Source organism: Marmota flaviventris, chromosome 2 (assembly GCF_047511675.1).
Source record: "Marmota flaviventris isolate mMarFla1 chromosome 2, mMarFla1.hap1, whole genome shotgun sequence".
Lineage (NCBI taxonomy): Eukaryota > Metazoa > Chordata > Mammalia > Rodentia > Sciuridae > Marmota > Marmota flaviventris.
The window spans coordinates 3,657,935-3,672,229 of record NC_092499.1 but is presented as its reverse complement, the minus strand read 5'-3'; the positions used below and the strand labels follow the sequence as shown (position 1 = coordinate 3,672,229).

Sequence of the window (14,295 nt, the reverse complement as noted above, 5' to 3'; positions counted from 1 at the left end):
CTGACTTTCATTGCCTGCATTCTGCTTTCCTCAGGTTATTCAGTTTGGGATTTCCAAGTTCTTCAATTGGATACAAGTAATTTTTAGTCTTTCTAATTTTATCACAAGCGTTCACAGCTATGGAGATTTTGGTAAACTACCTCTTGTACTGGTTCCCATAAGTTTATATAGTCTTTTATAGTTGAGTTTTAATTAATTTTATTTTTTTTTTGTCAAGAGTTTTCCTTCCACAGAGGATTTTTTTAAGAGTATGGTATGAAGGGTTTTGGTTTATATTTTTAATTAGCTTTTTACTTTTTAAATTTTTACTTGCATCATAGATAAAAAGTATAATCTCGGGGCTGGGGATGTGGCTCAAGCAGTAAAGTGCTTGCCTGGCATGCGCGGGGCGCTGGGTTTGATCCTCAGCACCACATAAAATAAAATAAAATAAAAAAGATGTTGTGTCCACTGAAAACTGAAAAATAAATTTAAAAAAAGAGTATAATCTCAGTGCTACTTAGTCATTGAAGTGTGTTGGAGTTAATTTATGGTCTTGTACATGGTCAGTTTTAGTAACTCTTATAAATTACTTGGGAAAGATGTTTATACTCTAATTAGATGCAGCTTTCGAAGTGTACATAAAAAAAACACTTGTTCACTGTATTGACAGCCCTGTATTTTTTAGTCTTTGCTAAGGCTGTCAACTGCATCCTCTCTCTGCGTTTAGGGTGCTGGGTGTGGAACCCAGTCTCGTGGGTGCTGTAGGCACGTGCTTTCCTGCCGGCTGCACCCCTAGCAAGGGATGCATTTTTTAGACCATCCTTTTTTTTTTTTTTTTATCTCTTTGGCATTGTGATTAATATTTTGGCTTTATACTTCTTCACTTGCATCTCAACTGCTGAATTTACTTATTGAGCTTTTTGTTTAGGTGATTATATTTTTCTTAAAGAGTACTAGCTTGTTATTTTAAAAACTTTGTCATTTTTTATGCTTTCTTGTAGCTTACTCATTTTGTGATTTCAGCTTATTTTTTCTTAAAGATTTCATATGTATTCATAATTCTGAATTTTTATTAATTACAATATAAGCCTGGTATCTGCAAACCCACTCACAGTGATTGGTTGAAGGACTTGTCGTCTCTGAAGGTGAGTTCATGCTGGTTGGTTTTCTGGTAGCAGTTGGAGAGCCTCCGGGCAAGTGTGGTCTTGGTTTACAGTTACAGGTTTTAAAAGCGGCCTGTTGCTCAAGTATTTTTAGGTCTTGGTCTGTGGTAATTTGCCTTGCTATACTCATTCCATGAAGTGGCACAACTAGAGCAGACTTGCTGCAGCTGAGCAGAGTGGGCTGGCTGGCTTTATTTCCCTCACAGTGGTGTCCCCTTCAGCACTCAGGAGTTCTTGAGTTCCGAAGGTATGTGGTTTTCATTTTCTGTAAGTAGTTTGCGTGAGTTCTCTTCTCTCAGGAAGGAGCAATGTAAGAGATGCAGGTTTATGAAATGATACTTTCTAATTTTTAGTTGAGCTCCCTTAACATTTTTCTTTAAAAGAAAACTAAATTGTACTATGAATGTGTTCTTTCAGTGCAAATTCAAACTGGGGAACATATGAAGCTAAATTACAAATTCTGTTTCTTTATCCAGCAACCCACTTCTTTTCCAAGGAATTATGTACATTTTAAACTTATAACATGGTTTGTCTGATCTATATTTTGATATTTTGCTTTTAAATTCATTTACTTATGAGAAAAATATACTAAAAGCATATGAAATAAGTAATCCCTCTGTTTTTTTTTTTTTTTATAACAGCTTTCTTGAGATGTAATTTGTTAAGGAGACTTATTTAAAAAAATACAACTCAGTAGTTTTCAGTATATTCACAGAGTTATGCAGCCATCACTAGAAATCAGTGTGAGAACATTTTCATCATCTTACAAAGAAACCCTATGCTTGGCGGTGACTCCCCATTTCTCCCAGCTTACAGCTTCTGGCAACCACTTGTCTACTTTTAGTCTCTATAGTTGCTTGATTTATTATTTTTTATTTTCTAATTTTTTAAAATTTGTTTTTGGTTTTGGTACTTGGGCTTGAACCCAGGTTCACTCTATCACTGAGCTATACTCCAGCCACCCCCCCACCTTTAATTTTTTTTTTTTTTTTAAGTTGTAGATGGACACAATATCTTTGTTTATTTTTATGTGGTTCCGGGATGGAACCCAGTGCCTCACGCTTGCTAGGCAAGTGCTCTACCATTGAGCCACAATCCCATCCTCACCCCCAGCCCTTTTTATTTTTTGTATTGAGACAAGGTCTTACTAAGTTGCTGAAGCTGGTCTTGACCTTGTAATTCTCCTACCTCAGCCCTGCTAGCTCCCGTTTGCTGGGATTACAGGCATACGACCAGGTTTTATTTACTTTTTATTTTTATTTTTTGTGACTGGCTGTTTTCATTTAACATGTTTTCAATTCTCACCTATATTGATCATGCATTAGTGCTACATTCCTTTTTTATGGCCATCATGTGAATAATGGTGCTGTGGACATTTGTGTACAAGTTTTCATGTGGTCCTATGTTCTCATTTCTCTGGACTATGTTACCTGTAACTGTATAGGAACTCACTTTAGCCTTGGAAAGAACTGCACCATAAAATCCTAGACTAGACAAAGAACTGTGTTTATACATGACAAAGGATCTAAATAGACATTTCTCCAAGAAAGACATATGCAAATGGTCAGATAGCAAATCCAGTGTGCTCATCATCATTAGTCATCAGGGAAGTGCACATCCAGCTACAATGAGACACCACTCCTGCTGGCTAGAACTCAGGGTCAGTCAATACCAAGTGCTGGCAGAGATGTGGAGAAATTGGAACCCTCAGACTGTGCTGGTGGAATGTCAGGTGTTAAGCATAAGGTGATGCTCTGCTTCCAACCAGAGGACAAATAAATTATGGCATTGTAAAATAAGAAATAGCTAATTCATGGTTTCAGGGAAGAACAAAAAATAGGTTAGAAGACTATTTTCCTTAGTGTGGGGGCACTGAGATGATTTTTAAATTTGAACACAGCAACTGTATTAGAAACATCAAATCATGCAGTGAAGACTTCCTTTTTAATTCTTTGTTTTGAAATTATACAAACATAAAAATACACAAAACTGCATTTGTCTACCACAGTTGTGCAGAGAGCAGTATAACATTATAGATGCTGCAAAGCAAGATCCCCCTCTCAAAATGGCTGTTAACCTGATGTTTAAAATCTTTATTGTGTATGTCTTATTCCTTAAATGAATGTACCCCATAACTGGACCATCACTTTTACATTTTAATATTGATGCTTATGCACATTTCCTTTAGTTTGCTTCTTGTCATAGAAATTGTGTGGATCTGATTAATTTTATTTTCTGTGTTTAATCCCTTTTAATTCACATAGCCACCACGGTTTATCCAGTCCCTGTTGATGGGTGTTAGAGTGTTTCTTAGTTTTTGTACTGCACCTGCTTCTGTAGTGACTATCCTTATCAGTCAGGGTTCTCCAGAAAGGCAGAGCTGATAGAGTATTTATGAATGTGTGTCTGCATTATATACGTGAAGTTTATTCTAAGTAATTTATTTGTCTGATTGTGGGGACCAGACAAATCTGAAATATTTAGGGCAGGCCTGCTGTAAGGAGTTGAGACTTCAGTCTCGGTCGCTTCCCTAAAATGTCAGTTTTACCACTGGGCACTGTGGAACATACCTAGCAATCTGGGAGGCTGAAGCAGGAGGATCACAAGTTCAAAGCCAGCCTCAGCAATTAGTGACACCATCTCAAAATAAAAAATAATAATAATAAAATAAAAAGGGCTGGGAATGTAGCTCAGTGGTAAAGTGTTCTGAGTTAAATCCCTAGTACTAGATAGATAGAATCTCAGATTTTGCTCATAAAGGTCTTTCTTTGGACATGATAAGGTTCTCTCATGTTACAGTGGGTAATTTTCTTAAAAAACACTCAACTGATTAAAGATGTTAATCCTATCTACTAAACACTTTGATAGCAATGCCTGTGTTAGTGTTTGGTTAAATAACTGTATCTTGTCATCTAGCCAAGCTGACACAGAAAACACACACCCTAGGTCCGAACTACTTGGGAGGTTGAAGCTTCCTGGCTGCTGAAGTGGGCGGGGGGGGGCTTTGGCTCAGGCCTTGGAGAGCAGCTTGGACATAATGACACCTGGTTTCAAAAAAGAAGATAAAACAAAAACCAAACTGAGCAGCACATTATTGTTCCAAGCCATGTCTTAATGAGTCTCTAGGGCAGAGACTTTCAGTCTTGGAATAAAACCTCCACCTATAGTTTGTACACACACTAAATGAAATTGTACACTATTTTTCATTCTTGTTCTTTAAAAAATATGCTGATTGGGGGGCTGGGGATGTGGCTCAAGCCATAGCGCGCTCGCCTGGCAAGCGTGTGGCCCGGGTTCGATCCTCAGCACCACATACAAACAAAGATGTTGTGTCCGCCGAAAACTAAAAAATAAATATTAAAATTCTCTCTCTCTCTCGCAAAAAAAAAATATGCTGATTGGGACTCAATAAATTTTCTTTTCTTTTTTTTTTTAATGTTTTTGTATTTGTAGATGGACAGAATGCCTTTATTTTATTTGTTTATTTTTATGTGGTGCTGAGGATCGAACCCAGTGCCTCACACATGACAGGCAAGCGCTCTGCCACTGAGCTACAGCCTCAGCCCCTCAATAAATTTTCATAGGTCTGAGCAGCATGTGGAAAACATGGCTGACACGTGTACTTGGAATTGCCAGCTGTAGGGTCACCCGCCTTTTGCTTTCCTGCTCCCTGTCATTCCTGCCCACAGCGCAAACCCCTTTCATCTCTGTGGATGGCACTGGGTGATTTCAGTTTCCCTGGGTCCTCTGGTTGTTCTTGGTAGGGCTCTGTTAATGTTCTGTGGTTTTTAGCACTTGATCGTCTACTTCAGACAGACAACAACTGCAGCATACACCAGTTTCTATGACATTGTTCCCTTTTCATTGTATTTATAGTTTTCAGTTTACATATAGAAAGACTGACCTACTTTTGGTGTATAGTCCATGTCCAGAAGATTAGCTCTGCTTGCCCTGACCCTCCTGCACCTCTGTCCTGGAACCTTGGCCTGCCCTCTGTCTAGTTGGACCCTTTCAGAGTGTCCTGTGAATGGATGGATGTAAAAGTAACCCACGAGGAGGCTTGCCATCACCAGGATGGTGCTGGAGAGATGTGTCTGTGTCACTGCGTGGGTGAACAGCTCCTTTGTTTTTACTGCTGTGTACTCTTCAGGTACCATTTGTCCATTTCCTCTCAGAAGGATGTCTGAGTAGTTGATGGTAAATGGAGCTAAGGCACACTAAGGCTGTAAGGGTTTGTACCCAAGTGTGAGGTTCCTGGGCCAGTCACTTGGTGGATAGTTTATTTTTTTTGAAAGGTGCTGCTTTCCAGAGTGGTTGTGTCATTCATAAGCATGTCAGTTCCTCTTGGTTTTGTCAGCACCTAGTGTCACCTGTCTTTGGCTTTAGAGGTTCTTGTAGGCATGTGGTGCCTACAAGGATTTACATTTTCCTAATAATTGATGATGTTGAACATCTTTTCGTGTGATACCCCATCTGCAAATCTTTGCCAGTATATTAAAAATTGGGCCAGGTGCAGTGGTGCACTCCTATAATCCCAGTAGCTCTGCAGGCTAAGACAGGAGGATAGTGAGTTCAAAGCCAGCCTCAGCAGAAGGGAGGCACTGAGCAAATCAGTGAGACCCTGTCTCTAAATAAAATACAAAATAGGACTGGGGATGTGGCTCAGTGGTCGAGTGCCCCTGAGTTCAATCCCTCATACCAAAGGTGGGGTGTGTGTGTGTTATTTTACTGTTGAGTTTGAAAGTTCTTCATATATTCTGTATGCAGTCCTTTGTCAGGTGTGTGACAGATGCCTGTTTTTACAGGGTATCTCAACAGTGTATTTTAGAGAGCAAGTTATTTATTAAATTTACTTAAGCACAATTTACTGTCATTTTATGAATTATACTCTTGATGTCATAACTAGGAACAGTTTTCCTAAACCACATTTATGAAGATTTTTTCCTATGTTTTTTCTGAAAGTTTCGTAATTTTATGTTTTTCTATAATATCCTTTTGAATAAAAATTTCAAGATGTAGAGTAAAAATTGAGGTTCACTTTTGCATATGGAGATCCAGTTGTTCAAATACTCTTTTTTAAAAAAAAAAATATATATTTTTTTAGTTGTCAATGGACCTTTATTTTATTTATTTATTTGTGGTGCTGAGACTTGAACCCAGGGCCTCACACATGCTAGGCAAGTGCTCTACCACTGAGCCACAACCCCAGCCCTCCAAATACTCTTTTAATTTTTTCTCTCCTGAATTCTTTTTGTACCTTTGACCTTTGTTACAAGTCAGTCAAACATATTTACATGGTCTGTTTCTGGACTCTTCTGTTGCCCTGATCTGTGTCCTCTTTTGCCAGTGTCATGCTGACTGTGGTACTTGCCTCACACAGTGATAAGCCTTCACACAGCGTGATTCTCTCTCTTCTGGTCATTTTGCCTCCGGCTTTCTTTCATTTATCTGTCGTTTTATTTATATCAGTATAGACTCATAGGTTGTTATTTTATTACTCTCATTTATTTTATTGCTCAAGTTGTTGTGGAATTTCCCTATGGGAGAGAGGTCTCATTGTTCTCTGAATGTCTTCAGACTTTGTCACATAACAAAATATTGTAGGGTTTTCTAGTATTGCTCTCCTAGCCTTGTATAAACTACTTCTTCAAGGAGCACTGGTTTCTTTTATTGGAGAATGGTATTCAGAAACCACGTCTGGGAACTGATGTACTCTGTTTGTCATTCCTTCAAGACCCTCTTGTTGGATGGCTGTGGGAAATAAGTGCATACGTGCATGTATGCCACAGCTGTAGTTTAGTTGATCTGCAAACCAAGAATTCATACTGTTTTATCATCAGTTTGGCACCTTAGAATTTTTCTAAAATCCTTTCCATATTGTAACTCTTTTCCTCAACCTTAGTTATTTTGAGATTCATTTGTGTTCTCATGTTTATTGTTCCTTTTTATTGCTGAATTGTATGCCGTTCCATGGCTATGACACATTGTTGGAAACTGTCAGACCTTTTCCCCAAAATGGTACTTTTATTTCATACTCTCACCAGCAGCACGGAGTTCCAGTTCCGCCACATTCAGTATTTTCAGTGTCTTAATGGATAATGTGAATGGCATCTCATGTGGCTCTAGTTTGCCTTTTCCTTAATGACTTGATGATTTTAAACAGCTTTTTGTTTATTTGCTAAATACTTGCCTCTGGTACCATGTTGCTGTGGTCTGAATGCAGTCTCTCCACTGCTCACACTACAGCCTAACTGCCACGTGTGGGAAGGGGGTCTCAGTAGGCTGCAGGGCTGCACCCTCGTAGGTAGATTCATTGCCTTAAAGAAAGGGTGCTTGGGAGTCAGCTTTTTCTGTTGTCTTAATTTTATTTTAAGATTATGTACACTATTAGTATTTTTCTAAAAGTCAGAACTATATAAAAAGGCAATCTTAAAGGTAGTCAGTGCCATCTTTTTTTGGTCACTTTCCTGTCCCCTCATCCTTCACGCATTATCCCATCATCCATAAATTTACTTACCAGACTTTGTGCATTTCCCAACTCCCTATTTATAATGGGGAGGGGTGGCGTTTTTATATTTAGTTGTCTTTGCCTCCTTTTAAGTGAGGTCTGTAAGCTGTTATATTTTAGGGGCGATAATGTTAAGAATAGAAGAAAAAGGCCAGCACTGTGATCCCTGCCTCTCAGGAGACTGAGGCTTGATGATCCTGAAGTTCCTATAATAAGACTATATCTCAAAAAAATAGGAAAGGAAACAGGATCATGCTTTAAATGTCCTTGTTGTAATATATGACATTTGCTTGCAGTTAATCGAGTTATACCAGTGGTCAACTGGACACTTGACATACATTAATTTGTTGGCCTTTTGTTTTGTATCACAGATTTATAAGGATTTGAATACATTTTAGAAGCTGCTTTTTGGGTTAAAATTAAATATATATATATATTTAGTTGTAGATGAACACACAGTATCTTTATGTATTTTTATGTGTATTTTAATTTGTAGATTTTAAAAGTATGAATTTCTTTACTTTGGCTTGACAGTTTAAAGATTTCTAACCTGTGGTTTCTTAATCTTAATAAAGCTGTTAAAAGAGTATTTTAATTTTTTAGTTGTAGCTGGACATAATATCTCTATTTACTTATTTTTATGTGATGCTGAGGATCAAACCTTGGGCCTTGTACGTCCTGGTCGAGCACTCTACCACTGAGCCACAATCCCAGCCCTTGAAAGAGTCTTTGTACTAGGGTTGTTATGTCACTAAAAAGTCAATCTGGTAGAGAAGGGTGAGGGTATTGTGCACATGGAGAACTTGGGGGTAGATAGCTCCTTTCTGGGTATACCTGAGGACAGAGAGGGAAGGAGCGCTGGGTGCTCTGCCCTTTGTGCCCTGCTCTGTTTTGTCCTGCTGTGCTGTCTCCCCACCTAGCAGGTGGCAACAGCAATGATATTGGCCTCATAGGCACCTGTGTCCAGGAATTAAAAGTAGAGTGGGAAAGGATCTGGAGATAGAAGGCTTTAGCAGCCTGTCCCTTTCCCTGCTCTGTCAGCAAGTGTGTGGGTGCCCTAGGCAGCTTCAGGGAAAAGGGCCCCTGTCCTCACCACCTAGGCCTTAGAAGACCAGAGTGTTTATTACTTACTGCTTGCTACTGTATCTGCTAAATTATAATAAAAAAAAATTTTTTTTTTCTTTCCACAAGCCAAACTGGCAAGGCGCAGTCAAGAACGGGATAATCTCGGCATGCTGGTCTGGTCGCCCAATCAGAATCTGTCAGAGGCAAAGTGTAAGTCTCAAAACCTTCCTTCCATGTCTGTGTGACCAGGGTCTTCTCTGCGTTAGGAGTTCCTGTGCATACTACATTCTCTAACGTTTTTAAGTAATTTGTAGATTTCGAAAGTATGAATTTCTTTACTTTGGCTTTATAGTTTAAAGATTTCTAACCTATGGTTTTTTAATCTTTATGTCCCCCACCCCCCCCCCCCAAATTCTGTGTAAGGTACTGTTGAAGTAAGTAAGAGAAATGGCTCCGAGTGGAAAGAAAATTATCATGCTGTATATTAACTCCCCAAGCTGGGGAGTTTATAGATTTATGAGGACAAAGAGTTACACAGGTCTTAATTTGGAAGATCACTAAGGGCAAATATGTATCATTAGAAAGAGGTCTTACTATTGAGCCTTGAACCTAGCTGGAAATAAAATTTTTGAATCGACTGTTAACTGTGTGAGATTTTTTTTTTTTAGTTGTAGCTGGACACAATATCTTTATTTTTTATGTGGTGCTGAGGTTTGCACCCAGTGCCTCATGTTCGAAGCGGGTGCTCTACCACTGAGCTCCAGCTCCAGCCTGGGTGAGATTTTTTTTTTTTTCCAGGCAAATACTCTTGACTGGGTTTTCTTTGCCGGGAGAGGTAGAGTTTCTATAGCTGTTAATATTAGTTATATTTTCTATCCCCTCATAATGCCATGCCAGATTAATTTTTATATCTGCGATATTACCATAAGTCTTTGCCACATTCAAAGTCCTTATTTTCATCATAACTTGGAGACTGATTCTTCTTTTGAGAATTTTTTAGTGGATGTCCATGGATGGCATTTATGGGCCTTGTTAATTCTGAAATCATGTGCAGTGTTTTTTGATCTGATATACATTTTTATTCTGAAGCAAAGGACCTTGGATCCTCATATTGATCGCTGACAAAATAGGTTAGAAATAATTGTTCTGTAGTGTGGTAGGGCTTAGAAATCTATCAGTGACGATGTTCACAAGGAATCTCTTGAATCTTCAGTGAAGGCTGGAGCTCTTAGGCTTCGATTAGGATTCCCAAGTTATGTTTTGCAGTATTAAAATAGGTGTTAAGGGGCTGGGGTTGTGGTTCACCAGTAGAGCGCTCGCCTAGCACATGGAAGGCATTGGGTTTGATCCTCAGCACCACATAAAAAATAAATAAATAAAATAAAGATATTGTGTCCAACTACAACTAAAAAATAATATTTAAAAAAAGTAGGTATTAATGGGTTTCTAGTGCCAAGACAGTATGAGAAATGATGCATACATGCATATTCTGTATCTTCCTCTTGAATATTTAATATTCTTTTTTAAAAAATTTTTAATATTTATTTTTAGTTTTAGGTGGACACAATATCTTTATTTTTACGTGGTGCTGAGAATCAAACCCAGTGCCTCACGCATGCTAGGTGAGCACTCTACCACTTGAGCCACATCCCAAGCCCCTTGGATATTTAATATTCATGTAAGCATATTTAAGTTGTTAAGAGCTCCTATATAAAGAAGTGTGTTTTTTTTTAACATTTTTTTTTTTTTAGTTGTAGATGGACACAATAATACCTTTATTTATCTTTATGTGGTGCTGAGGTTCGAACCCAGGGCCTCAAACATGCTAGGCAAGCGCTCTACCACTGAGCCACAACCCAGCCCAAGAAGTATGTTTAATTTTGACTCAGAGGGATCCCTTTTTGTATAGTGCCTTCCCTGGAACTTGGAAATTGAACTACTCGTAGTAATGTTAAACTTAATTAACATAATATTCTTCTTAGTCCAATGTGATTTTTTAAAATCCCCGCCCCCTCCAACTAGAGATTGAACCCAGAGGTGCTTAACCACTGAGCCACATCCCCAACCTTTTATTTTTTGAGACAGGGCCTCATTAAGGTGCTGAGGCTGGCCTCAGCCTCTGGGATTACAGGTATGTGCCACCTTGCCTGGCTCAAAAGAAGATCTTAATTTTATCACCATCAGGCTATTGTATGAATTTAGAAGAACAGAATAGCAGAGGAAGAGTATTGGCACTTCTGATGCCTTCGCCATGTTTGAGAAGACCTTTCTATGCATTTCCTGATTTTTTTTCCCCTTCCCTTTGAGCATTTGTAGGGACTTAAAAAAGCCATCTATGCCATTTTTTAATGTATTATTCTCTCTTAAGGAGAGCTGAAAATCTACCTCCCTGTGTTGTAAAGCTTTGTTTGCTGGGCTGTGCTGAATAAGTCTACTTCACATGAGCCATCCTGACTTCTTTATGCTGAGTCCAAGTTAGACCCACCTAGTTGCTTTGAGTGCTTTTCAAGGTGGTTTGATTTTGGAGTCTCTTTTCATTTGTTGCCTTCCTGGACATATTCATTTGGTCATAATACCCATCTCCAGTTGTGTCCAAAACTGAATATTGAGGAGGGTGGGCATTTGCTGAGCTTTATGTCAAGCACAACAAGTACTGAAATGCTGTCCATGCTCCCATAGCTTTCAGTCTCTACAGAGAACTTTTCCAGGGGAAAGTTCCTGTTCCCATTTTACAGCTCATCTTCCACAGAAGTGTGTAGAACCAACATGGATCCTATGTGATGGAACTCAGAGTGGTGTCCAGAGTTACTGGGCTCTAAACCTGTCTCTCAGACTGAGTCCTTCAAGTCTCAGGCTTCACTCCTGCCACCATCTGTCATTGCAGGCCAAGATTGTATTAGCATCTTTTGCCTATTTGTATTTTGTTCTCTGTTGGAATCTTTGGAGTCAGAATTTGATTTTTATATATATATATATGTATTTTTCTAGACCGATAAGAGAAGAGCAGAATATATAAATTTAATAGGTTTTTAAACTATGGTTATTGCCTAAGGTAAAGTTGCAGTTGTAGTTTAATCCCTGCTCAGAATTAGTTAAAGCTTTAAACCTTAATAAATAATCTAGGGCCGGGACTGTGTCTCAGTGGTAGTGCACTTGTCTGGCATGTGTGAGGCACTGGGTTTGATTCTCCGCACTGCATAGAAATAAATAAAATAAAGGTCTATGAACAACTAAAAAAGTATTTAAAAAAAAAAAAACAATCTAAAAGAATTCTTTTTGTGTGGTATTAAGGCTTGAACCCCCAGGGTGTTATATATGCTAGGTAACCACTTTACCACTTAGCTACATCTTCAGGTATTTTTAAATTTAATTTTTGAGACAGGATCTTCTTATATTGCTGAGATTGGCCTCAACTTGTGATCTTGCAAAATGCGAATACCCTTCCTCTGCTATTCTGCTCTTATAAACTCACAAAACAGCAGCCTGATGATGGATTTCTTTTTAAAAAATCCAGTTAGACCAAGGAGAGTATTGTATTTATAGCTTGAATTCCAGGCATGCACCGCTATAACATTTATATACTGTTAAAAGTTTGGAAGACAGAAAAGTGCAAAAAGAAAAATTAACCCATTTCCCCATCATCCCGAAATAAAACATTTTGGAGTGTTTCTTCCAGTCACTTTCCCCCTGCATATTTGTATAGATGAGATGGGGTGTGTGTGTGTGTGTGTGTGTGTGTGTGATTTTGAGCACTCCCACATTGTTCAAATGCCTTGTGAACATTTAAAATCACTGTAATAGTTCATTCTATGGATGAATCAGTGTGTTTAACCATTCCTCTACTGAAAATTCGGATTATTTTTAATTCATTGCTATTGTAAAGAAAGCCTGCAGTTAAAAACCGAGTCATAGACCTTTGCCCATTTTTTGTTTTTGTTTTTGTTTTTTCTTAAGTTGCATTTCTAGGAATGAATTGTGGATTGGAAGGAATTTGCTTCTCTATCCAAGTGTGAGGACGTGTGTGAGAACACAGTGGTATTCTTTCAAGTCAGTCAGGGTTCTCCAAGTAGGTTCCTACTTGTGGAATTTGGGAATTATGCCGTTGGCTAATAATCTAACCAAAGTTGGGCAATAAAATGTAATTTTGGTGTTAATGCAAATGAGGATACATAATTTATTCTCTATCATCTTTCCCTTGGTTCTTCACCTCTGTAATAGGCAACTTTTTACTCATACTTGTCTTTTTCCTTTATTTGAAAGGAATGTTAAGTGTTGATTGTCCATCATTGATTTGAACATTAGGTAGAATAGGGGATTGGGTCTTGGTTGGATTTTAGCAAATAGCAAGAAATTTTGCCTATAGATCCCTGGCTTTTCTCTGTTGGTTTCTTCTCAAAGCGGCTGTTGACATTCTGTCTCTTAGGATTACTTAAGATTATTACAAAAATTTTTAGTTAAAAACTTTTTGTTTATAAAAATAAATGGTCGGGCTGGGGTTGTGGTTTAGTGGTAGAACGTTCGCTTAGCATTGCAAAGCCCTGGGTTAGATCCTCAGCACCACATATAAATAAAGGGATTGTGTGCAACTACAACAAACAAACAAACAAATAAATAAATAAATGGTACTGGGCTAGAGTTGAAGCTCAGTGGTAGAGCGCTTCTCTAATGTGTGTGAGGCACTGGGTTTAATTCTCAGCACCATATAAAAATAAATAAGGGCTGGGATTGTAGCTCAGCAGTAGAGCACTTGCCTAGCACACGTGAGGCATTGGGTTCAATCCTCAGCACCACATAAAAAATAAAGGTTATTGTGTCCAACTAAAACTTAAAAAAAAAAAAGGAACAAATATTAAAAAAAATATATTGTGTCCATCTACAACTAAAAATAAATATTAAAGAAACAGTACTGCAAAAAAATTTGAACAATATGTAACATGATGTAGATAGTGAAATCTCTTCCATAGCCACTGTTTACAATAAATATTCTTTTTCTAGCATTTTATGTATATTAATATAAAAAACTTTCATCACAAAGTATAAGCTGCTCACCAATTTGTTCCTCAAAAAGTATTTTGGACTTTGTCTCATCTTACCACATCTGCAGTTCCTTTTTGACTATAACAAATCCTTTTTGATTATTAGCTTGGGATGTAGCTCAAGTGGTAGCGTGCTCAGTTGGCATGCGTGAGGCACTGGGTTCAATCCTTAGCACCACATAAAAGAAAATAAAGATATTGTGTCCACCTAAAACTAAAAAATAAGTATTAAAAAAAGAAGTGTATAGCTGTACCATAGTCCTTTTTTTTTTTAAACAAAATTGACTATTAGTAAATATTTAAATATTATAGGCTTCTTTTATTGTTAAAAGAGGTTACAGTGAACATTCTTACTTCCTGTCCCTGTAGCATAATGATGTTTCCATCAATGCATATATGGTGGTCCCATAAGATTATAATGTAGTTGGGCACAGTGGTGCATGCCCATAATCCCAGTTGCTTGCATAGCCGAGGCAGGTGGATCCAAAGTTTGAGGCCAACTTTAGCAAGTTAGTGAGACCCTGTCTCAATTTAAAAAGAA

At 38.0% G+C, this 14,295-nt stretch overlaps 1 protein-coding gene across 2 annotated transcripts in view; it reads left to right on the top strand.

Moving 5' to 3' along the window:
• The window catches only part of Rcor1 (REST corepressor 1), a 132,875-nt gene that overhangs the window by 68,446 nt on the left and 50,134 nt on the right, over positions 1-14,295 (top strand). For both annotated transcript variants that reach the window (XM_027946662.3, XM_071607509.1), the window contains exon 3: positions 8,845-8,928. In XM_027946662.3, coding sequence (XP_027802463.3) covers positions 8,845-8,928 — 84 coding nt within the window. The remainder of the gene's footprint in view (positions 1-8,844; positions 8,929-14,295) is intronic.